At 39.4% G+C, this 26,890-nt stretch overlaps 1 protein-coding gene across 2 annotated transcripts in view; it reads right to left on the bottom strand.

Moving 5' to 3' along the window:
• Positions 1 to 26,890, bottom strand: part of LOC140518530 (proton-coupled amino acid transporter 1-like) — a 65,373-nt gene that overhangs the window by 13,676 nt on the left and 24,807 nt on the right. For both annotated transcript variants that reach the window (XM_072630771.1, XM_072630772.1), the window contains exons 8-10: positions 21,076 to 21,174; positions 17,393 to 17,559; positions 15,334 to 15,503 (exon numbers count right to left, since the gene is read on the bottom strand). In XM_072630771.1, coding sequence (XP_072486872.1) covers positions 15,334 to 15,503; positions 17,393 to 17,559; positions 21,076 to 21,174 — 436 coding nt within the window. The remainder of the gene's footprint in view (positions 1 to 15,333; positions 15,504 to 17,392; positions 17,560 to 21,075; positions 21,175 to 26,890) is intronic.

Below are 26,890 nucleotides of genomic sequence, written 5' to 3'. Positions count from 1 at the left end.
CTTATGGGGAGGATATGGACAAGCACTGCGCTGGGTGGGCAGGAATGGATGGGGTTTGGTTTGCATTGCTGAAAGAACTCCTGAATCAATGAGATCACATATCCATCTGAATTATTCTGTCTCCTGGGCTACAATACTCTTCAGATGGTGGTGTGGAGGTGCCTCGGGATTTTAAGAAAATGACGAAAATGGACTACAAGCTCTGCTAAGTCCTTCCAAAACTGGGAAGGCCAGGAATAAGGTCCAGAGACTAACAGAGCTAAGTCTAGAGGAGCCTATAATGGCAGTGTTCTAGAAGGTGAGGAATTTTTTCCAGCTAGAGTAATTTGAGCAAAAGTCTCTTAATATAAGGTGTGGAAGAGTTGCAGTTTTTGACAGTGAAGAGAAAACTCACACTGATAAATGTACAGATCCCCTAGAGCAGGGGTTGTTAATGAAATATGTATACATTTGTATATGTATGTATATATGTATATACATACATATACATATATGTCTATATTTTTAATAACCATATTTCAATATAATTGGTCTGCTTTGTAATCTTATGTATACTATATGCATTTAAGGCCATTATTCTAAGAAATTTGCAGGCTTCTCTTGATTGCCAGTATGACCCACAAAAAAGATTAAGAACTCTACCTTGGAGTACTGATATTTTAGTTTCTGTTTACCAAGTTAAAAAAAAAAATTAACCGTTCTGCAAAAACCATTCATGACCGTGGATATCTCTTTTTTGAAATAGAATATAAAGTCACAAGGGTGATTATTTTTTAAAGAGAGCAAAGACAGAGAAAATTCTTAGGTAATAGTGGTATCAAAACAACTACATTAAAAATAACTAGTTTAAAAGAAAAACAGCTGGAGAGTCAATAAACATTCATTAATGAGCCTGCTATGGACCATGCACGGTGCTAAGTACTGAGGATGAAAAGAAAGTAAAAAGACAGGTCCTGCTCCCAAGGAGCTTATAGTCTAATGGGGAAATAACATGCAAATAACTGTACAAATAAGCTATATTCAAGATATTTTGGAGATAAGCAACAGAGAGAAAACACTAGCATTAGAGGAGATCAAGAAAGGTTTCCTGTGGAAGGTAGGATTTTAGCTAGGACTTGAAGGAGGCCAGGAAGCAGAGATAAGTAGAGAGAGAATTTTAGGCATGGGAGAGAGTCAGCAAAAATACCCAGAGCCCAGAGATGATAGTGTCCTGTTCAAGGAACAGAAAAGAGGCCAGTGTCACTGGGAGGATGGAAGGTCTAAGGAGCTGGGAAAGGTGAAGGGAGGGTAGGAGAGGAAGGTTATGGAAGACTTTTAACACCACAAGATTTTACGTTTGATCTTACAGGTTAGTAGGGAGCCACTGGAGTTTACTGAGTAGCAAGTGACATGATCAAAACTATGCTTTAAAAAGCTGAGTGGAGGACAGACTGGAGTGGGAGGAAACTTGGGGCAGGGAGACATTCAAATGCAACAGGCTAGGTATAAGGTGATGAGGGCCTACACCAGGGTAGTGGCAGTGCCAGAGGCAAGAAGAAGGCACACACAGGAGGAGCCAAGATGGCGGAGTAGAAAGATACACATACTCTAGCTCCTAACCCACAGCCCATAAAATATCTGTAAAGAAGAACTCCCAACAAATTCTGGAGCAGCAGAAGCCACAGAACAATGGAGTGGAGGAGATTTCTGTTCCAGGGAGCCCTGAAAAACCGATGCGAAAGGTCTGCCGCGCCCCAGACCCAGAGTGGAGCCCAACCCTGCCTTGGCCGGCAGCACCAAGAGGAGCAGATCTCAGCGGGCTTCAGGGATGGAACCTCCAGCAGCCCTGTGGGTCCCTCCACCCAAAGGTCGGTAGGAGGGTCTTTTCGGCTCGTGGAGAGGGGAGCGGGGGTTCCCATGACTCAGGCCCCTCGGGAGGCAGCAGCAGAGGTGGCAGCAGACTGGGGCTCCCCAAAGCAGGCAGGAGCTCGGATCCATTGTTGAAGGTCTCTGCATAAACCCCTGAGGGAACTAAGCCCTGAGTGGCAGCCCTGCCCTGACCTGAGCACCTGAACTTAATCTCACACTGAATAGTAGTCCTGCCCCCGCCGAAGCCCTGAGGCTGGGAAGCAGCATTTGAATCTCAGACCCCAAGCACTGGCTGGGCGGATCTGGAGGCCAGGTGGGTGTGAAGAGCAAGCTCAGAAGTCAAGTCACTGGCTGGGAAAATGCCCAGAAAAGGGGGAAAAAAAATAAGACCACAGAAGGTTACTTTCTTGGTGAACAGATATCTCCTCTCTTCCTTTCTAATGAGGAAGAACAATGCTTACCATCAGGGAAAGACACAGAAGTCAAGGCTTCTGTATCCCAAACATCCAAAATAAATATTCAGTGGGCTCAGGCCATGGAAGACCTCAAAAAGGATTTTGAAAATCAAGTTAGAGAGGTGGAGGAAAAACTGGGAAGAGAAATGAGAGAGATGAAAGAATAGCATGAAAAGCAGGTCCACACCTTGCTAAAGGAGACCCAAAAAAATGCTGAAGAAAATAACACCTTGAAAAATAGGCTAACTCAATTGGCAAAAGAGGTTCAACAAGCCAATGAGGAGAAGAATGCTTTCAAAAGCAGAATTAGCCAAATGGAAAAGGAAGTTCAAAAGCTCACTGAAGAAAATAGTTCTTTCAAATTAGAATGCAACAGATGGAGAAACCAAGAAATCACAAAACAAAACCAAAAGAATGAAAAAATGGAAGATAATGTGAAATATCTCATTGGAAAAATAACTGACCTGGAAAATAGATCCAGGAGAGACAATTTAAAAATTATGGGCCTACCTGAAAGCCAGGATCAAAAAAAGAGCCTAGACATCATCTTTCATGAAATTATCATGGAAAACTGCCCTAAGATTCTAGAACCAGAGGGCAAAATAAATATTGAAAGAATCCACCAATCACTGCCTGAAAGAGATCCAAAAAGAGAAACTCCTAGGAACACTGTGGCCAAATTCCAGAGTTCCCTGGTGAAGGAGAAAATATTGTAAGCAGCTAGAAAGAAACAATTCAAGTATTGTGGAAATACAATCAAGATAACACAAGATCTAGCAGCTTCTACATTAAGGGACAGAAAGGCATGGAATAGGATATTCCGGAAGTCAAAGGAACTAGGACTATAACCAAGAGTCACCTACCCAGCAAAACTGAGTATAATACTTCAGGGGAAAAAATGGTCTTTCAATGAAATTGGGAACTTTCAAGCATTCTTGATGAAAAGATCAGAGCTGAAAAGAAAATTTGACTTTCAAACACAGAATGAAGAGAAGCATGAAAAGGTAAACAGCGAAGAGAAGTCTTAAGGGACTTACTAAAGTTGAACTGTTTACATTCCTACGTGGAAAGACAATATTTGTAACTCTTGCAACCTTTCAGCATCTGCGTAGTGGGTGGGATTACACATACATACACACACACACAGAGACAGAGAGCACAGAGTGTATTGAATAGGATGGGATCACATCTTAAAAAAAATGAAATTAAGCGGTGAGAGAGAAATATATTGGGAGGAGAAAGGGAGAAATGGAATGGGGCAAATTATCTCTCATAAAAGAGGCAGGCAAAAGACTTTTTAGTGAAGGGAAAAAGAGGGGAGGTGAGAGAAAAACATGAAGTTCACTCTCATCACATCCCACTAAAGGAAGGAATAAAATGCACACTCATTTTGGTATGAAAACCTATCTTACAATATAGGAAAGTGGGGGAGAAGGGGATAAGCAGAGTGGGGGGGATGATGGAAGGGAGGGCAATGGGAGGAGGGAGCAATTTGAAGTCAACATTTGGGGAGGGACAGGATCAAAAGAGAGAATAGAAGCAATGGGGGGCAGGATAGGATGGAGGGAAATATAGTTAGTCTTACACAACATGACTATTATGGAAGTCATTTGCAAAACTACACAGATATGGCCTATATTGAATTGCTTGACTTCCAAAGGGAATGGGTGGGGAGGGAGGGATGAAGAGAAGCTGGAACTCAAAGTTTTAGGAACAACTGTTCAGTACTGTTCTTGCTACTAGGAAATAAGAAATACAGGCAATGGGGTATAGAAAGCTATCTGGCCCTACAGGACAAAAGAGAAGATAGGGACAAGGGAAGGGAGGGATGATAGAAGAGAGGGCAGATTGGTGATAGGGGCAATTAGAATGCTTGGTGTTTTGGGGTGGGGGGAGGGGACAAACGGGGAGAAAATTTGGAACCCAAAATTTTGTGAAAATGAATGTTAAAAGTTAAATAAATAAATTAAAAAGAAGAAGAAGAAGAAGAAGGCACACAAGAGAGATGTTAGGACGGAGAAATCAATAAGCTTTGGCAACAGATTAGATGGGGCAGGAGGAGTGAGGGATTGAGGATGACACCTACCTTCTAAGTCTGAGTGACTGGGAGGATGGGTGTACTCCCAAAAGTAATAGGTAAATTAGGAAGAAGGGAGAGTTGGCGGGGAAAGATGAGTTCAATTTTAGACATAGTGAGTTCAAGATGTCTATAGGATATTCAGTTTAAAATGTCCAACAAGTAACTGGAGATGTGAGAATGGAGGTCAGGAGAGAGGCTAGAGCTGGATAAGTAGATTCGAGAAACAGAGGCACAGAGATGCTGACTGAATTGGTGGAAGTTGATAAGATCACCAAGTGAAATAGTATACAGGGAGAAAAGAAGACCCAAGACAAAACCCCATGGGATACCCATGGTTAGTGGGTGTTACCTGGATGAAGATATAGGAAGGAAGACAGAAAAAGAGTAGTCAGATGGGTAGGAATAGAACCAGGCATGCCCTGAAAACCTAAATAGAAGAAAATATCAAGAAGAGGGTGCCCCACAGTGTCAAAGGGTACAGAGAGGTTAAGAAGCATGAGGACTGAGAAAATGCCATTAGATTTGGCAACTAAGAGATTGTTAGTAACTTTGGAAAGAGCAGTTTCAGCTGAATGATGAGGTCAGAAACCAGAGTGTGGAGAGGAAAAAGGAAGTAGAGGCACCTATCATTTCTATTGTATTACATAATATCTGCATGTCAACCACAGACATGTTCTGTGGCACACAGGACTGAATAATACTTTAAGAACTCAAGACTGGAAGGGGAAAGAGAAGGATGGAGCTAAGATGGTGACATAAAAGCAGGGACCTCCTAGAGCTCTCCCCCCAAATCCATCAAAAAACCTATAAAAAATGACTCTAAACAAATTCTAAAGCAGCAGAATCCACAAAAGGACAGACTGAAGCAAGTTTCCAATCCAAGACAATCTGGAAAATAGACAAGGGCTGATCATAGCAGACTGAGAGGGGAGCTCAGTTTGGCGTGGGCCATATCAGGCAGACAGAACTAGAGTAGGCCTTAGGGGACTGAATTGTGGGCAGCTGCTGCGGTTCTCAATCCACAAATGTCTAAGACAGCTTTGAAGGTCAGTGGCATAACCAAAGTGTTATCAATTACAAAGTGGGTGAACATTTGTAAATGGATGCTCTTTGAAATAATTTCCTACTTGGGGAGTCTGCCAGCCTGGATCTAGTCTCTTTCTCTTCAGTTAATCATTGTGATTATTCAGAGTTCAATAATTGTAGAATCAATAATTATAGAATTGGAAGAACCTTACATGGCAATTAGTGTAATTTCTCATAATTAGTACAAAGGGATTTATCACTATGACTGATCTGTCTAGGCTAGGGACTAAGAGCTCCAGAAACTGAGGCCCTAGAGTACATAGTTCTCTTAGCTCCTTCTTGCCTCTTCCTAGAGACTAGGTTTGAAAACACAGATTGTTGGCTTCTATCCCCTGCTTCTACCATGACCTTCTTGGCAATGAATGCAAAATATTAGATGCAGAATTTTGCTGTATTTAGAATCATAACAATAAAGACATGGAAAGGAAGGCAGCCATCAGGTTCTCATGCCTCGTGAGAGGGGAGCATGGTCTGGCCCCAGCCTCAGTCCCAGCCCCAGGGCAGTGGCAGCAACTGCTGAAGCAGAGGTTGCTTCTGGAGCCCTACACTTAACAAAGAGTTCAATAGTCAAGTAATTGGCTGGGAAAATGAGCAAATGGGGAAAAAGAAACAGACTACTGATTCTTACTTACTTTCTCGGTCAAGAGATATTTTCTTACATCATTGGTGATGAAGAAGATCAAAACATACAACCAAAAGAAGTCAAAAGAGCCAAAGCTCCTGCATCCAAAGCCTCCAAGAAAAATATGAATTGGTCTTAGTCCATGGAAGATCTCAAAAAAGATTTTGAAAATCAAGTAAGAGAAGCAGAGAAATACTGGGAAGAGAAATGAGAATGATATAAGAAAATCATGAAAAACGAGTCAACAGCTTGCTTAAGGAAACCCTAAAAAATGCTGAAGAAAATAACAGCTTTAGAAGTAGAGCAACCCAAATGGTAAAAGAAGTCCAAAAAGTCAATAAGGAGAATGCCTTAAAAAGCAGAATGAACCAAATGAAAAAAGAGGTCCAAAAGCTCACTGAAGAAAATAATTCCTTCAAAATTAGAATGAAGCAAATGGAAGCTAAAGACTTTATGAGAAATCAAGAAGTTATAAGACAAAACCAAAAGATTGAAAAAATAGAAGACAATGTGAAGTATCTCACTGGAAAACAATGATTTGGAAAACAGATCTAGGAGAGATAATTTAAAAATTATCAGATTACCTGAAAGGCATGATCAAAAGAAGAGACTAGACATCATCTTTCAAGAAATTATCAAGGAAAACTGCCCTGACATTCTACAGCCAGAGGGTAAAAAAGAAATGGAAAGAATCCACCAATCACCTCCTGAAAGAGAGCCCAAAAGGAAAACTTTTAGGAATATTGTAGCCAAATTCCATAATTCCCAAGTCAAGGAGAAAATATTACAAGAAGCCAGAAAGAAACAATTCAAGTACTGTGGAAACACAATCAGGATAACGCAGGACTTAGCAGCTTCTACACTAAGGGATCAGAAGGTTTGGAATATGATACTTCAGAGGTCAAAGGAGATAGGATTAAGGAATTACCTACCAAGCAAAACTGAGTATGATACTTCAGGGGAAAAAAATGGAACTTCAATGAAATACAGGACTTCCCAGCATTCTTGTGGAAATGACCAGAGCTGATTAGAAAATTTGACTTTCAAATACAAGAATCAAGAGAAACATGAATAGGTAAACAGGAAAGAGAAAACATAAGGCACTTATTAAAGTTGAACTGCTTACATTCCTACATGGAAAGATGATATTTATAAATCATGAGACCTTTCTCAGTATTAGGATAGTTGGAGGGAATATATGTATGTGTGTGTGTATATGTATATGTGTATATATACACACACATTATATACATACATACTTGATATATGTGTGTATGTATGTGTATGTATATTAAGGAGAGACAGAGAGAGACAGAGGGCACAGTGTGAGCTAAATATGAAGGGCTGATATCTAAAAAAGAAAATTAAGTATTTAGAGAAATGTAGCAGGAGAAACAGAAAGGGAGAGGTAGAATGTAGTAAATCATCTCAAATAAAAGAGGTTTTCCAATGGAGGGGAAGAAGGGGAAGATGAGAGGGAATAAGTGAACCTTCCTTTCATCAGATCTGGCTCCACGAGGGAATAACACACACACTCAATTGGGTATGGAAATTTATCTTAGCCTACAGGAAAGCAGGGGTGAAGGGGATAAGAGAAGGGGGATGATAGAAGGGATGGCAGACTGAGGGAAGGGGTAATCAGGAAGCAAACACTTTGGTAGAGGGACAGGTCAAAGAAGAGAACAGAATAAATGGAGGGTGGGACAGGATAGAGGGAAATTAAGTCTTTCACAACATGACTGTTATGGAAGTGTTTTTGCTTGATTATACATGTATAACCTCTATCGAATTGCTTGCCTTCTCAATGAGGGTGGAAGAGGAAGAGGGAAGGGAGAAAATATGGTAATCAAAGCTTTAAAAATGAATGTTAAAAATTGTTTTTACATGCAACTAAGAAATAAGATAATGGGGTATAGAAATCTATCTTTCCCTACAGGAAAATAGAAGGGGCTACCCTACTGGGGGAGGGGTGATAGAAGGGAGGGCAGATTAGAGGAAAGGGTAATCAGAATACATGCTTTCTCAGAGTGGGGGAAGGGGGAAAATGGGAGAAAATTTGAAATTCAGAATTTTATGGAAGTGAATGTTGAAAACTGAAAATAAATAAATTTAAAAAAAGAAGTCAAGATTGTATCTCCTAAATACTTTCATATGAGATCAGCCCCTTCCAAGTCCTGGCGTAAGGTCAGGAGAAGGTAATTTGTTATATCTGGATTTCTGAAACAATAGATCAAAAGTCAGCTTAATTCCCCTAGATGTAAATACAGGAACTAGAGAAATCTCCCGAAAGTTTACTTTATAACATCTCAAACTGGGCTAAACCAAATCTAGCCCTGGCCCTCATTCACAGCAGCGCTTAAAAATGGGAAAACTGAACCTTAAATGAAACAATCACTTAGAATCATGTTAATTTCTGGTTAGGGAGGCAAACTCTCCCAGAACTGACAAGAAACAATTTTTATTGAAAATGCTAGCCTTTAAAATGTCAATGTAAAAATTAAGTACATTTTGTTCTCTTAAATATATGTGCTGACTGTTCTTAGGTTCATAAACTATTTCAGAGTAGATATAGGCCTAGGCAGAAAAGGTCATATCACAGACAAATTAGAGAAACAAGGAAGAAATTACCTTTCACATCTATGGATAGGGGAAAATGACCAAAGAAGAAATAGAGAGGGTCACCAAGGATAAAATGGACAATTAAAAAGTTATTTCACAAACAAACCTAATGCAGCTAAGATTAGAAAAGAAGTTTTAGAAGTTAACTGGGAAAAAAAAATCATTGCAAGAATTTTCTGATAAAGGTCTCATTTCTAAAATATATTAGGAACTGACTGAAATTTACAAGACAAAAGCCATTCACCAATTGATAAATGATCTAAGAATATGAAGAGGCAGCTCTCAAGGGAAGAAACCCAAGCTATTTATAGCAATATGGAAAAATGTTCCAAATCACTAATAATTAAGAAAAATGTAAATTACAGCAACTTGAGGTTCCTCCTCAGACCTATTGGTTTGACAAAGTTGAACAAAAAAAAGAAAAAGACAAATGTTGAAGAGGCTTCAGGAAAAAAGGACCATTGATGCACTGCTGAGGATCTATGAACCTGGTCCAATCATTCTAGCAAAAATTTGGAATGATGCCCCAAAAGTTACTGACAGTGCGTATCTTTGACCAGCTATGTCATTGTTAGACATATACCCTAAGGAAAAAGGAACAGAATTCATATATACAAAAATATTTATGGCAGCTCTTTTTCTCGTGGCAAATTTGAATAATTTATGGTTTAGGTATGCAATGGAAGACTATTAAGTTGTAAGAAATGATAAGATGGATGTTTTCAGAGAAACCTGGGAAGACTTGTATGAAGTGATATGGAGTGAAGTAAGCAGAACCAGAATAACAATTTATAACATCACTGTTGTAGAAATGAACAATTATGAAAGACTAATGATCAAGCATGATTCCAGAGAACCAATAGTACTAATAGCTAACTTTTATATAGCAGGTACTTTGTGCCAGGCACTGTGCTAACTTCTTTGCAATTATTAATTCATTTGATGCTTACCCTGGGAGGTAGGTGCTGTTATTATCATTCCCATTTTATAGCTGACACAGGCCTTAGAAGTTAAGTCACTTGGCCAGGGTCACGTAGAATATTAAAAACTTAATTCTAAACATGGCCAATGTAGGAATTTATTTTCCCTGACTACGCTCATATGGCACAAGGATTCTTTCTCTTTTTCCTTTCTTTCTTCCAGCAGGTGAGAGAGGTAGAAGAGAGAAGAAAATGAATATCTGAAAATTGAATTTTTAAAAAAGAGGTAAAGAAATAAAAAGATCTATTACACAGGAGTGCAAAAATAAACCAGGAATGGGAATAAGAATCAAGAGAATTGGGTTCTAATTTGTGGCTCTGGCACCAGCTGTGTGACACCCCTCCCACCCCCAGTTCCTTATTTATAAACATGGGAGTTTAGATGGGCTAGATCAGTAGTGTCAAACTCAAACAGAAAACAGGGACCACTAAACCATTCAGAAGGATCCCTGCAGGGAGCACAATGACTTAGAAAACCACAAATTAACTAATTTATGTTTTATTGTCTATTTATTTACTATTTTGTTAAATCTTTCCCAATTACACTTTCATCTGGTTCAGGCCATACTTGGGGGTATTGTGAATGCATATCACCCCTGAGGACAAGATGATTACTTCTGAAGTCCCTTCCAGCTCTGACATCCCATGCTCTATGTTCTGAAGTTCCTTCCATTGCAGACATTCTATGTTTTAGGTTCCAAGGTTACCTTTAACTCTAACTTTGTTCTAAGGGCCCTTGCTTCTCTGACATTCTGTATTGTGTGGACACTTCGAGGTTTAATATTCTATATTAATATTCTATTTAAGAGGTTCTAATAGTTCCTATTAGGAACTATTAGAACCTACTGTATACAAAGTGCCACATTTTATACTGGTGTGGAAAACACACTTGAGACAAAACAAACACACTTGCTCTAGCTTCATCTGGCAGCACTGACTACATCCTTTCAAGTCCCTGATAAAAGACCCCAAATAAAAGGCAGAACACTTGAAGAGAAGCAGACATTTTATAGAGGAAAAATACATTTTCTTTGTTGTTCTCTGTAGAAAAAAAGGGCTTTGTAAAGCATAACCACAAAGATCACAGGAGAAGACCACAGTGGATTTGATGATCAAAGGCAGGCAATAGTTCTGAACATCATACAATGGAAGGGAATATGAAAGAACTGATAAAGACGAGGAAATAAAAACTGAAATCAAAAAATTTTAGGCTTGTATAGTGTTCACAATTATAGGCTATAGGCTTGTGGCAGGGTGGGGCTGGGGTGGTGTCAAAGCACAAAGAAATCTAGTAGGAGTCAGGATACATGTCAGTCTGGAGAACTGGTGAAGCCTAGAGCACGCATGGACAAGTCTAGTTCTGCAGGCATTCTCTATCAAGGCTGGCTGAGGGGTAGGGGTGAGGGTGCGGGGAGCGGGGGAAGGGGGGGAGAAGGAACTGAGTTTCTTTTACTCAAAATCTTCCAGCCAGCCAGTCTTTTATTTTTCAATTGTCCTTGAGGCTCTTGGGTATAAGGATGGATAGATAACTCCAGGACAAAATTACACTCATCTAAATACTTGGATTTGGTATACAAAATGCCACCATAACGCAACCCACACACATAAGAAACACACATATCCATACTGCAGATAAGACACAGAACAATTTCTGTGCTACACTACAAAGAAACTGACAAATGTTACTGGCCAAAGTCAAACTGAGGATCCAGAGTACTTAAAAGTATTATAATGTGATTTCCCAAAGTAATTCAGTCATGGAATACTTTGGGGTCTGAGATGAACTGAGAAAGCTCACAATCTACGGGTCCTGAGGAAATTTTATTAGTCAAAGGAAAAAAAGAAGCTGAGACTATTTTTATACCCTACCTTCCCATATGTAAGGTTTTTTTATACATACATGATTTGTTTTGATATTTTAGGAGAAAATATTTGCTAAAACTGGCATTTTTTTCAAGTCAAGACACAGCTATCCATCTCCTCTCCAAATTTTCCTCTATATAGCTACTAAAATTATGTAACTAAAGCACAAATTATATACCTGAATATGTCACTCCTCTGTTCAAGAAGCTGTGATGATTCCCTCCTGCCTTTAGAATAAAACACACACTCTTACATTTAGCATTTAAAGCCACCCACAATCTAATTCTACCCTATCCTTCAGGGCTGATTTCACATCATTCCCTCTCACTCTACCTTCCAGCCAAACTGGCCCTCTTGTTGCTACTCACACAAGGCAGTCTCTCATCAGCCCCTTCTTTGCTGGGAGGCTGTCACACACTCTCTCTGCAGCTCTGCCTCTTAGGATCCTTGGCCTCCTTGAAGTTCAGCTCAAGGGTTACCTCCTAAAAAACTACCTTTCTGATCCTTCCTCCACCTAAACTGTTGGTGTCCTCCCCTGGAAATTACTTTGTATATCTATTTATATTGTCTTATTATCCCTGTCCTCATGTTTCCTTTGGTAGATTGAAAGCTTCTTGAGGCCAGGGACTATTCCATGTTTATCTTTGTATACTCACCAGAATGCCTTGCACAGAAAAGGCCCCTAATAAATGCTTGCTGAATAGACAGCTAGTTTCATGGGTTGTCATGGTCAAAGAATTCATCACCTAGCAGCTACTCTCCAGGAAATATCAAGAGATGCAGAGGAATCCCTGCCCCTTCTGCAGCACAGTGGGTGGACCAATGGAGGATTTACCAGACATCATGCATAGGAGACAACTCTTATTACTTGAAGGTATAATGGATTACGATCTTCATTACTAGATGGAATACCTGTAGGAATGGGATCCTAGACCCACTGTCTTATCTAAAGTATCAAAGAAGGTACGGCAGAACAACAGTTTATGTGAAAAAAAAAATACTGGAGGTTTCAGTGGGAATAAAAGATCCATTTGAATCAACATTGTCACATGGCAGCCAAAAAATCTAATGAGGTCTCAGGCTACAGTTGTAGAATCAATGTCCATAAGGTCCATAAGAAGGCCCACTGCCCTGTGTCCTCATTACTCCCTGTTTGGAAGGTTGTGCCACATTTTAGGAGAGCACTGACCAGCTGGACCATGTCTAGAAGGGGGTGAGCATGTGGGGGAGGGGCTAGAAAATATGCCATAGGAGGTTCAATTAGAAAGAAATGGAGAATATTAGCCTGAGAAAAAATTACTTAGAGGAAAGATTTCTCTGTCTTAGAATATCTGAAGAAAGGGTTGCCCTGTGAAAGAGGGCTTAGCTTTGTTCTGCCTTACTTTAGAGTTCACAAGGAGTATAATCTACAGAAAGGCAGATTTCAGCTTAATAGAAGGAAAAGTTATCTTCTACTTAGAGCCATCCCCAAACTGAATAGGCCACCTTCAGTGGTGCTGAGCTCCCTCCAACCACAGAGGTCTGTAAGCAGAGGCTATGTGGCCACATGTGGAAAAACTAGAGAGAGATTCTTGTTCAGGTATTAGTTCTGATTCTGATATTCTGGGATTCAGGGAAGCTAATGCATAGTGCATGAGAATAATCTGGAAAAGAGCTTACCTCTTTTCCTCTATTCTGCTACATCAGAAACAGTCACTATTTCTCTTTCCTTTTTTTTGGCTAGTTAATTGCGGTTAAGTGATTTTCCAAGGGTCACAAAGCTAATAAATGTCAAGTGTCTGAGGCTGGATTTAAACTCAGGTCCTCCTGACTCCAGGGGTGTTGCTCTATCCACTATGCCACCTAGCTGCCCCACTATCTTTCCATCCTGGAAGAATGGGGGCAGTATTCTGTCTCAGTGAAGATATGTTCTCTAGGCCAGCTCCAGGGCTAGATCCTATAGCCTAGGCTTGGAAGAAGGAATATACACAAAGTATATGTAGGAATTATAGTTACAAATGGCTTTCTAGAGCTGTCTAGGTAGCAATCTTCCCTAATGAAATCATTAGAACTTTCACTAGGGAATAGACTCATCTTAATGGCAGAAGTATCTATAATTTTATCCCTGGGATATTCCTATTGATGTAGACCACAGTATTACATTTCCAGTTCCTTCAATTGGTCCTCATGAGACATGACATAGAGTCCTCTTACCATCTTGGTCCCCTCCTTATGAATGTTATCTAGCTTAACATTCCTTCCCTTCCCTATAATGTACTGCTCAGATATAACCCAAATACTTATAGCAGCATTTTTACTGTAGCAAAACACTGGAACCAAAGTGGGTGCCCATTGATTGGGAAATGACTGAAAAAATTATGGTGACTGATTGTAATGGGACATTATTGTACCACAAGACTTGATGAATATAAGAACAACAGAGAAACCTGGAAAACTTGCTTCAACTGACATAGAGTGAAACCTGTAGAATCAGGTGGATGTACAAAATGATCACAATCATGTAAACGAAAACAATGCTACAAGACACCCAAACTTAGATTAATTGTCACTAACTGAGCTTGGTTCTGAAGAACAGATGGTTTCTCCTCTTGGGAAAGATGAGAGATGACAGGAAGTGATGGTGCATGTGCTATCAGATGACTTCTTTTTCAAAACTGTTTTTGTTTGTTATAGCAAAAGGTTTGAGAGTGAGGAGGGTTGCTGGAAGAGAGTGTGTGTGTGTGTGTGTGTGTGTGTGTGTGTGTGTGTGTGTGTGTGTGTGTGTGTGTGTGTGTGTGTGTGTCTGTGTATACCACACTGATTCTCTTCTGTTTTTAATATCAGTTATTCCACACCGTGTATGGGTACACATGCATAAATATGTACATGAATTTATAATACACATATGAATATATGTACAGATGTTTATACACACACACATACGGTGCCATAAAAAAAAGAGACAGAAACAGTAACACATAGCGCTACAGGGCGACCCCAAGCAGCTCTCTAAGACTAAGTTAAAGAGGAGTTGCTAGTCTGAATTAAGAGTTCCCCATACCAATGAAATCATAAGTCAGGACTCCCCAAACAGCAGACATAAATATTTTTTAAATGCCCAGAACTGAACACTGTAAAGAGAAGGCAGCAGATCCAGAACAGCGTGTGCTAACCACACTGTAAAAATTAAAAACTTTGAAAGCTTTCAGAAGTCTGAGCAGCACACTCAGTAAGTGGTCATCTGTGACTGGAGGGCCAATGAGAAAACACCCTGCCCTTCTCTTGGCAGAGGGGAAAGGGACTAAAGAGGTACAAGGAGACATACCTTTGTGAGCGTGGCCAAAGAGGGAATCTCTTTTGCATGACTGTGCTCTTTTGTCAAAAGGGGTTTTTTTGGTGGTTGTTGTGAGAGAAAGAAAAAATAAAGACTTGTTAAAAAAATACTGCAAGACCGTGACTAGAAAAGAGGCCAGCAGCACTATGACTACCTTCACTGGGCACCAGACTTGCATTCATATAGCATGTGACTACATTAGCTTTAAGGCTATGCCTGACATTAGAAATGAGATGCCCAGGGCTCCTCCTCTAAGCAGACCCTGGGGTGCAGTTCCAGGCATGACATTTTAAAACATTTTATTTATTTTTGTGCTTATGTGTTTTTAGTCCTGAATTATAATTTCCTTTGTGTTGGGAACTTTTTAAATGGAAACTTACATCCCACCCTAACCCACACTCCACTTATGAGCTAACAGCCTTTGGGGTTTACAACAGAAAACAAAAGTAACTGTGCCTTCTACTCACATGTTAGACAGACCATGACTATGCGCACAGACAAGTCTACCACCAACGCCCAACGCTCCGTCACCCAGGAAACAAAAAAGGGGATGATGATTTCTGCAGGGACGTAGAACTGCAGGGCATAGGTGAAAAAGATCCCGACGGAGTAAAGCAGCTTGACAGACTGGTACAACCTACAGAAAGAAGCAAAATGACATGGCTATCTCAGAAAGTTTCTTCAACCTACTTTTGCCAATTATTAACTTTGTGACTTTGGAGAAGGCATTTAAATTCTTTTAAACAGAAATGTCCACATCTATAGAATGAGGAATTGGACTGAATGATTTCTAAGGTTCCTTCCAGTTCTAAATCTATGATACTATTAACCCAATGCTGAATTCCTTAGAAACATCTGCTAAGCAGGGCACAGTGGTGCACACGCACTAAATTCAGAATTAATATGATGGATCCCTTGGAAATAGAGTGGGGAATACCAGATTGCCTAAAGAGGGGTAAATCAGCCCAGGATGGAAAACAGGGAAAGTCCAGGCTCCCATGCCAGTCAGAATGGTACTGGACCCAAGCTGTCTCTGTACTTCCAGCTGGGCAAGACAGAAGGAGAAAGAGAGAACGGGAGGGAGGTAGGAAGGAAGGGAAATAGGCTGATGACACAGATCAAGAAGTAAAGGCAGCTCACGGCATCACAAAATAATAGAGCTGGAAGGGACTTGATATCATCTAGGCCAGTCCATTCATATTACAAAAGATACAAGCATCAGCAAATTAACAAAGGACTTCGGGAATGGAAGAAAAGGTTTTTTCTTAAGTCAATAGATAGCAGAAGCAACCAATCTCTTTAGTGCTTCAAGTCTGACCATGAGAGACAATAAGCAAATTAAACCAATACAGACATCAGCTACCCTATGTTATGGGGCAACAACATCTGTGATGTGTAACACATTCTTTTTCTTGTATTTCCTAACCTCTCTGCTCCTATTTCCAGGCTCAGAACAAAGCTCTTAAGTGTAGAAACATTGCTGATCAGTCAAAAAAGAAGTAAAAGTTACTTTGCACCTCAGGGCAATCAGCAGGTGTAACCTCACTTTCTGCTAAAAGCTTCTCCCAAAATAATCTTATGCTCTTAAAACAAAACAGTTGTAAGGTTTAACTTTGGGCCTAGTATTACTACCACCTACCTTTTTAGAAAGCCTTTGTTTCCTAACATTAATGGATATTTCAAAAAATTGAGCAAGGTGAGACAGAAAAGGATCAAGTGACTTGGGAATTTCTTAGCAAGATCCTGACTCAAAGCAGAATGCTTCATTTTTCAACCTTAGCCTCTAGTCTTCTAAACAGTGAAGTGAGAAACCAGATGAGGAGTCATTAATTACATTTTCTTTATACCTATTTTTTTTCAGTTTCTGGAATGGTTTTGAGTAAGGAAAACTGGATTAACCCTACAAGATGATCATCATCATCACTTAAAAAAACCATCAACTTGTCTATTTTATGAACATTGGGTGTATCCTCTACAAAGGATTTACTAAAAGACAATGACACAAACCACAGAGGATAAGAAAGCATGGAGGGGCTGCCATCCATGTCAGTGGAGGGATTACTCAACAGGAGGAAATCACAGATCCATCATGGTATCAAAAGCAAATAAACAAGAGCACATTTATAAATCTATTTATGGCTTATATGACAATTCATTTTAACCTCACCACAAATCTGTGAGGTAGACAATGCAAGTATGATGCAGGTCCACTTTATGGATAAGGACAGTCAATGAAGATGAGTTCCCCAAAGTCACATGGCTTGTGACAGAACAGAATTCTGGTTTCAAGTCTAATGCTCTTTCTACTACACCAGAAGCTTAGTAACTGACCCCTCCAACATACCTACTTCCTGGGAATTACTACAAGCAAGCAAAGAACAAGGCCCAGTGTGCTGTCTCACTGCCAGAAGACACATGTCTATTCATGATTTAGCCCTCACTCACATCAACCTTTTGCCTTAACCTCTTGAGAAAAACACTCAAAACCACAGCCAATGAATTTCTGTTCTCCTGTATGATACACACCAGCAATTAGGCAGATTGAGGGTTATACTGGCTTGTATGGCTGCTCCAAACTGAAGGTAGCCCAGGCACCCCAGGCTGATGTAGACAAAGGTAACGATGGCCATCCCCACATACAGAATGACTGGAAAATGCTGGGGCTCCTTCATTTTATTTTCCAGGGGAAGCACCTGAGGACAAGACAAAAATATATGTTAACATCTACAAAAAGAGGCAGCGTTTCAATCCTCAGTATTCTTGTTTGCCAAATACACCTTTGGCCTTAAAAATAGGCTGACTCTCAGTCTGCTTTCTGTTCCTTGTAGAAAATAAGGAAAGTGATCAACTTCATTCCTATAGGATAGAAATTATCTATGCCACCCCTCTATGGAAAATGAGGAAAGAAATCCTCTTTATTCTATAACATAGAAATTATCCTTCTTCCTTTGCTCCCTTTGCTCCAGCCATTAACTCAATGAGTCTAACTTAGATTTTGCTCTCTAAGGACCAGACAGAATAGCTGAAGTCTCTTTAATTAGTTAACAATTCAAAGTCACTGTTCTGTATACAGTAATATCCACAAAATAAGATAGGCAGCTCATTGAAGACTACAACTTTCAACCTTAGGGTCAATTTTCTATTATATATAATAGGAGGGGGACAAAAGTCATAAGGGAAACCTTCACACTGATGAAACCAGAGGCAGTGCAGACCTAACAAGAATAGAGAGGTCGAGTTTCCAGATTCCTACATGGATCCACTGGCTCATGCTGCCTCCTTCACCACAACGGACACTATACTACTAGACTCCTGAACTGAAAAGCCAGAATACTGGGGCAGGAATCTCAGCCCTTCCACTACTGAGCTATATGATTTGAGTCAAGTCACTACTTCTCTGGGGCTCAGTTGCCTCATTTGCCCAAATAGGGATGGATAAAAATACTTGCCCTCCTCTCTTTTTCAATAAAGCCAACTCTGAGGTTTCATCAGTGTGGAATGCTCAATGACTGTCCATGAAGCTTCAAATCTGGGCAATTTTGACCAAGTTTAAAAGGTATCCAGTATAGCTTGGACAAACACTGCATGTTTGATGTCTGAAGACACTTCGGCCACTAAGAGTGGAAAGGGTAGAAGAAGGCTAGCCACCTGCTGATGGTGTCTTTGTAGTCACAGCTGTCTCACAGATGAAATCAGAGCTCTAGAAATACCACCTCTCTCAAAGGGTTGTATAAGGGAATACTTGGTAAAAGTCAGCCTTGTATAAAAATAAGTGCTTAATAACAAAGGAACAGAACATCAGTTGACCTCTGTAAGTGAATATATTCAGGAAGAGGAAGCAACAAAGGGCAAGACTTTGCCAGTTTTCACAAGCAGTCATCTATTAGTTCTGGTTCAGTAAACAATGAAAGTCAACTCAAAGCAATTAATCTCATTTCCAAGAGACAGTTTGATTGTATCAGAATACACATTTTCCTTGAGTGCCTGAGGGCATAAAAGTGAACAGGGCTGTGCACTGGGTTTGGATTCTTTCTTTAGGGTTTTCTCTTTGGATATTAACCACAAGCTTTTCAGCTTCAGCTTATCCCTTGTCCTAGACTAGCAAACAAGATCACTAAATGAAGGGTTCTTAATCTTTTCTGTGTCATGGAACCGTTTAGCAATCTGGTAAAGCCTTTTCAGAATAATGTTTTCAAATAATTGAAGGAAATGCTAAATTTCGGTTAGGGGATAGTGAAAACAAAGATGTGATTCTGCTCCCTCTCCCCAATCAGTTCATCAGATCCCCGAGGATGGGCTGATGTGCTAAACTATTGCTCCATCTTCTTTCATATACTGCTGTTATTGCAATATGTCATCTGATGGCAGTGATCCTGCTTCTTACATCTTCCTGTGTCACAGAGTGAGTGAGCACTCAGTGAATAGATCCCTATCAATCAGGAAATATCTTCTATTCTAATCAGCAGGACACCCAGAGGTCTGCTAACTGCAAAACCAAGGGGGTTTTTGTGTAAACATTCTAGGGCGTTCTGTGTAATCATCAGTTGAAGGGACGAAGCATGCTAAGCTTAGAAATGGGAAGACTAAAGTGGGGACATGATGATTTTCTTCAAATATCTGAAGATGTGGCAGAAGGATTACATGGTCCTCCTTGTTCCCAAAAGGGAGAAAGGATGACCAAGAGCAAGAGGCCAATTTTGGTTTAACATAAGGAAAAACTTCTTAACTAGTAAGAGTTGTCCAAGGGAGAACTGGGATACCCCCAGAAATGGTGAGTACTCTAGCAATTATCTAATCAAGCATTTACTGGGAGACTTCAAGCAAGAACTGGATAACCTTTTGTCAGGGATGCTCTAAAAGAGGTTACTATTTTACTGGCAGTGCAGTGAATAGTGCTGGGACCAGAATCAGAGTTCAAATTTGGCCTTAAGACACTGGCTGGGTGACCCTGAGAAAGTCACTTAACCTCTGTCTGCCTCAGTTTCCTCAAGTATAAAATGGAGATAATAATTACATCTACCTAAGGGTTTGCTGTGAAGTTCACGAAGTAGGAGTTAGCTAAACGTTATCAAATCTCTAAGGCCCAGGCACCCAGTAGACACTTAATAAATGTATACTGAAATGAACTATTTAGAAGTTTATTAACTTTTTTATGTACAGTGTTTTAAAATTTACAGTCCATGTTCAGATGTTTAATTTTAATTGGTCCCTGTAACACGTCTGTGAGATAGGAAAAATAAGAATCATGATGCCCACTTTAGAGTTGAGGAAATGGGCCCAGAGAAGTTAAGCACCTTGTTCAGGATCACATAGAGAGCAGTGAATGGTAGAGTCAAGACAAACTCAGGTCTTCTGACTCCAAGTCCGCTCTTCCCACTACACTTCTTAGTCTCTTTCCACTCTATTCATCAATACTTCCCAAAGTGGATAGAACAATTGGCCCTGGAGTCAGAAGGACATTAGTTCAAATCCAGTCTCGGAAACTTCCTAGCTATGTGACCCTGGGCAAGTCACTTAACCTTAATAGCCTTCAAAAAAATAAAACAAAACAAACAAAAAATACTAATACTATCCACTGAACCCCTGACTATCTAGTTTGAAATACAATTCCTTCAACTTTCAGTTTATTTTAATAAAAAAAGAGACAATAAAACAACTCCCAAAGATTTTTAAAATCCATAAAAACTGAAAAATTTTTGCCCTTCTTACGCTCTCTAAACAAGCAGCCATTTTTTGCAGTGGAGAAATCTGCATCTTCTTAAAAGACACTACTTATGTAAAGCCAAAGAGCAGCAGCTCTCTCTTCCCAGAGGAAGACTATGGAAACAGGAGGACTGTAAGCCAGAAGAAAGCAGGGTTTATTTTCTTCCTCAAGAAGCCTGTGATATTATTTTTTTTCCTCAGTACTGACAGAGGAGATTTTGATATATATATATATGTTAGAGATCAAATAGATGGTAAAGAAGGTGAAATCTAAGTGTTACTAAATTAATATGCATTTTGTCTTTAAAGATCAGAGACTTACTAGATTCAATATTGGACAAATGGCAACTGAGGAACAGATCTACCATAGAAGTTCGTTTCCAACAGGGATAGTCTTCTGGTATTTTCCCCATGTAGGATCTGGCCTCCAAAACACTGAATTCCTCACCAGAAAAGTATCAACAGTGCTAGGGAACATTCAACTTCAATCCCAATTCAATCCTTACCACTCCAATGCCTTCAAATGCAAATATGGCTGTACCAAAGAACAAGGGGTAGGTCTTCCAATTTGCTACCAAGGGCAGGTTTCTGGGGTCTGGGATTCCCTAAAAGAAACACAGATTAAAGAGATGTCTTGATGTTATAAAACCAGTTTAAAAAAAAAAAAAAGGTCAGATTTTTGAGTAAACCTATGATTTCTGAAGGGATAAGGTAAGGCATCAAAACACATTTAAATAAGATCAAAATTGAGATAAGATAGCCCCTGCTCTCGTAGAGTACATAGCTACCTCCCAGGCTGTTGCGAAGATCAAACTCTTTTAACACTGTGTCTGGCACATAGTAAGTGCTGTATAAATGTCAGCTATTATTATTAAAACTTGTATGAACTAACACAAAGTGAAGAGATAAAAACCTGGAGAACAATTTATAGAATGACTGAAAAATGTAGAGGAAAACAACTGTGACAAACCACAAGAACTAATTGATACAATGACCAATCCAGATGCCAGGAGCCTGATGGTAAAGCATTCCTCCCACCTCTGACAGGGAGGGGATGCATTAGAGATGCAGAATGAAACATACATTTTCAGACATGGCCAATATGTTGATTTGTTTGAGTATAATTATTTGCTATTATGTGGTCGTGGTGGTGGAAGCACTGAGTGGCAGTGGGTAGTGGAAGCAATATCAAAAAAAAAAGAAAAGAAACAAGAAAAGAAAGTCAATGAAACATTTTAAAAATACACAGAAAAATGCAGAAGGGGGCACAGACAAGCAAGGCAATTTTGTTACTATTAAGCTAAATTTAATACACACTACAACAATCTAAGTAGAGAAAACAACCACAAAAACTCCCAGTTGAGTACTACGTAACTACAGACTGGGCTCAAGCCGGAGGAGGAGGAGAAAATGCATCTCCTTCCCTTCTTTGTAGAGCCGAGAGATCAGTGTCAACTACTGCATATTCTGTAAAACTGGGTCCGTGTGGTCATTCGTCTGTTGGACTGCTTTTATTTCTCTCTCTTTCCTATGCTCTATTGAAAAAGAAATTTCACTGGAGCAGAACAGAAGAGGAATATATCTGGAAATAAAGGTGATATGAAAACAAAATATGTCACGAAAATATTCTGGAAAGAATGAGCTCACCAACCTAAAAGCTAGAGGAGGCCTAGACAGCTAGGCCACACCTCTGTACTCTGTCTCTAGGAGGGGACCAATCATACAAAGAGAACAGAATATAAGAGAAGAACAGTCTAAGCATTGTATTACTGTCCATTAAATATTAAAAGAAACTGAAAATGGTCTCCAATGTGTTGTATAAATTCTCTATGTATGTCCTTTGGAAGGAGAAAGACAAGAACCTCATGGGATGTGAAGTCACAGATAAGATGCTCACACCAATGAGATCATGGATTCATTGAAGTATTAAGCTGGGAGAGCCTCATCATTCTATAAAGATAGAGTTCTTAACCTGAAGTCCATTAATAAGAATTTAATATTTTGATTTTTCAAGATAGTTTCCTTTGCAATAACATATGTGTATACACATGCATATATGCACACACGTATGTATATGTATGTTACTGCGTACATATATGTGAATTTACATGTGTGTATGTGAATATACATGCACACTCATATACACATATAGGTACGCATACATGCACACATATATATTTGGTATTTTTTAGAAGACTGGGCCTTCCTATCGTGCCCAGGCTATGAGTGGAGGAGGAACTACCCCACAGACCTGATCCCACTATTCGCTGACATAGGAGCTTTAAGGATGTTTTCACAATCTGAGTCAGTTTGTGCTTCCTAGGCAAAAGTCAGGAATGCAAATCTCCACACCCAGCCCTCACCCCTGCTCCCAGGGACTCACCATATTAGTGCTGAACTTAGTGCAGGCACTCAAGTGGCATAGCCTATATCAGCTCAGAATTCCCAAGTCTGAGAGATCTGTCAACCTCCATCTGCCAGGGAGCTGGGATTAGAGGCATGCACCACTAAGTCTGGCAATGTATTTTACTGAATGTATTTAGAAATATGATTCTGAAATAAAGCCCACAGACTTCATCAAGCTGCCAAAGGTGTCCAGGACATGAACATGGTTAAGAACCCCTTTAGTACGGGAGAGGCACCAAGACTGTCTAAAAGACAAAACTCAAAAAACATACAGCACATGTAAAACACCAATAGAAAAATGCAAATTAAAATAGCTCTGAAGTTCCACCCACGAGTTTGGCAAAACTGACAAAAAAAGGAAAATGACAAATGCTGGAAAAGCATTCGTGGGCAAACAGGTACATTAATGCACTGCTGACAGATCTATGAACTAGTATAATCATTCTGGAAACCAATTTAGAACTAAGCGCAAAAAACTGTAAAACTGTGACCCAGCAAAACTACCACTGCTAGTACTAGTTCATGGTTAGACATCAAAGATGCCAGGTCATTCACTGCATCCTGGGCATCAGTTGTCTTGACTCTGTCCTGCCATTGGACTGTGACGACTTTGGAGGAGAGAGTGAGGCCGATGACTTCGTGCAACTCTGTCTCATTTAAATCTAATTTACACACAAATCAAAAGACATCAGTCATAACATTTTACTACAGAGAGATCAAAGAAAATGAAAACGGACTCCTACGTACAAAAACATGGAAATTCTTTTCGTGGGGACAAAGAATTAGAAAATGAGAGGGTGCCCATCAATTGGGAGTAGATGAACAAGTTATGGAATATAGATGTAATAGAACACTACTCCAGAAAATGATGGAGGAGATGATTTCAGAGAAACCTGGGAAGACTTGTATGACTAACAGAGTCAAGTGAGCAGAACTAGGTTGGTTATGAAGATAATCAACCTTGTTTTTTTTAAATAGTATTTTATTTTGACCCCAGTTACATGCCAAGCATTCATTTTTATAAGATTTTGAGTTAGAAATTCTTCTCCCTCCCCTCCCCTCTTCTGAAAATGGTAAGCAATTTGATAAAGTGTGTACATGCAAATGCTTCAATATTAGTCACAATTGCGAAAGAAGAAACAGATCAAAAGAAAAAAAACACGAGAAAGAATAAAGTAAATGGAAAAAATATGCTTCAATCTGCATTCAGAGTCTATCAGTTCTTTATATGGATACGGATAGCACTTTCCCTCATGAGTCCTTTGTACTTATCTTCGATTACTGTGCTGCTGAAAAGAGCCAAGTCATTCATAGCTGATCAAAAGATAGTCATCACAATCATCTAATACTCTAATCATCACAATGACCATCATTCCAGAAGACTCATGATGACATGTTACCCACCTCCTCATAGAGAGGTGATCAGCTTAAAGTTTGACACATCAATTTTTTTTTGATATGGGCAACATGGGAATTTGTTTTACTTAACTAGACATGTTTGTAACAGGAGTTTTGTTTTCCTTGTCTTCTCAATTGGAAGAGAGGGAAGTGACAAGGGAAGAAAGAAGGTGAAAGAAAGAAAAGATGGATCTCTATTTGAAAAGATAATTTAATTTAAAAAAATAAAATTTTAAAAAGGTAGAGCATGATCCAACAGCCTAAGAAAACAATACTAGACAGAGAGCTACTACAGGCATCATCTACACAATTCTGCCCTCACAATCTCTTTACTATATCATTAATACCAATATGTGAGTAATCAAGCCCTGTCCTAACATCCCTAAACCCTGTTGTAATGCTGTTTAGCTAACTGCATATTTGTTATGTTCCTATGGCACTAAATTCCCTAGGTAATATTATTGTACCTAATGTGTTTTTGCAAAATCAGTTAATAATGCTGAGCGGAGTATGCCTGTTGAATAATTTAGATGTCCTAATCACAGAATCATAGATTCTCCCGAGGGTACAATCATTGCATCCCCTAAGTAAGCAAGGATTCCTTGTGCAACATATCTGACCAATGGTTATGTTGCTTAAGACCTCCAGAGATTCATTATTCCCTGAGAAAGCCCATTCTAATCTGGGGCAGTACTAACTGATGGAGTAAAGTAACTATACTGGAGACTCATTATAACAATATCTGTTGAGTCTATGTCATGAGATTACTTCCACAGTGAGAGTATTTTCAAAAGCAAGATAAGCATTTTTGTACTTTAGGAGTCCAAGGCAGTTAAAACATGTTCCTTATATAAAAGTCTGCTTTGGAGGGGGAAATGTTAATTAGTATGAGTGGCCCAAGGAGTTATCAAAAGAACTTGAGTCTGCTAAAAGAATAATAATAGCTTATATTTTGATAGTATGATATGATTTATAAAACACTATCCTCAAAACAAGCCTGTGAGGGAGGCAAGAGAATTATCCTTACTGTACAGATTCAAAAAACCAGGCTTAGAGAAAGTGTGGATACACAGCTTCCAAGTGACAGGAAGGACCTGAAACAATGTCTTTCTAATCTATGCTCAATGTATATCTCTGATTCTTTTTTTTTTTCAATTTTTAAACATTTTTTTTTAAAGTTGGAGCTCCAAATTTTATCCCTCCTTCTCTCCCCTTTCCCCTTCCTAAGATGGTAAGAAATCAGATATAGGTTATACACGTGCAATTATGTAAAACATTTCCATATTAGTTATTCTGTGGAAGAAGATGAATAAAAAAATGAAGCAAAGAGAAAAAGGCATGATTCTGTGTGTATTCAAACAATGATCAGTTCTAGAGGCGGATAGTGTGTTTCATCATTAGTCTTTTGGGACTGTCTTAGATCATTGTATCACTGAGAATGGCTAAGTCGTTCACAGTTCTTCAATGAATGACATTGCTATTACTGTGTACAATGTTCTCCTGGTTCTGTTCACTTCACTATGCATCAGTTTATGTAAATCTGGTGAAATCATCCTGCTTGTCATTTCTTATACACAATAATTTCCAGTATAATCATAGGCCACAGTTTGCTTAGCTATTCCCCAACTGATGGGCATCTCTTCAATTTCCAATTCTTAGCCACCACAAAAAGAGCTGCTATAAATATTTTTGTAAAAACAGGTCCTTTTCCCTATTTTTGGAAGTCTTTGGGATACAAACCTAGTAGTGGTATTGCTGAATCAAAAGGTATTCCGAGTTTTATAACCCTTTGGGCATAGTTTCGAATTGCTCTCCAGAATGGCTGGATCAGTTCACAACTCCACCAACATCAATTTCTGATTCTTAGCAATCCATACAAACCTGGGAAAGTAGTTTATAAGCTTCCTACATGAGGCTTTTCCTGGGTCTCCCACCAGTTGCTACTGTGTCTCTTCTGCAAAATGACCTTGAATTTACCTCGTATGCCCTCTTTCTGTATGTGCACATGCACTACATCTTCTAACAGAACCTAAGATGAATTTTATCTTGTACTGTCAGTGTCCAGTGCAGAATCTGGTACATTAAGTATTTAATAAATGCTTGATAATTGATTGTTACAACCCCAGCAGTGGGGAGCCAATACAATATATCTGAGTCAGTTGCAAGGCAGGCTCAGTTGTAGGAAAGGCTCATAAAAAAAAAAATGGCAATGTTTGTGAAGGGTGATAAATGGCACTGTGAGGGCAACAAGGAACCACAGAGAGTTGTTGAAGAACGACATGATCCAACATGTACGCTGGAAGATGCATTTTAGCAGATAACATGTGAAGGTGGATCAGAGAAGGGGTGAGACTAGAAGCAGGGAGATGGTTTAGAAGGTTATGATAATAATTCTCCTGTGGGCCTGACCCAAAGTGATGGCTGTGAGGGTGGATGGATGCTAAACAGGTTATGGAGGTAGAATTAACAAGACTGGTACGGAAAGCAAGGAAGCAGGAAGAGTCAGAAATGGTTCAT

Source organism: Notamacropus eugenii, chromosome 1 (assembly GCF_028372415.1).
Source record: "Notamacropus eugenii isolate mMacEug1 chromosome 1, mMacEug1.pri_v2, whole genome shotgun sequence".
Lineage (NCBI taxonomy): Eukaryota > Metazoa > Chordata > Mammalia > Diprotodontia > Macropodidae > Notamacropus > Notamacropus eugenii.
The sequence above is the reverse complement of the archived record's forward strand: the minus strand, read 5'-3'. Positions and strand labels throughout refer to the sequence as shown.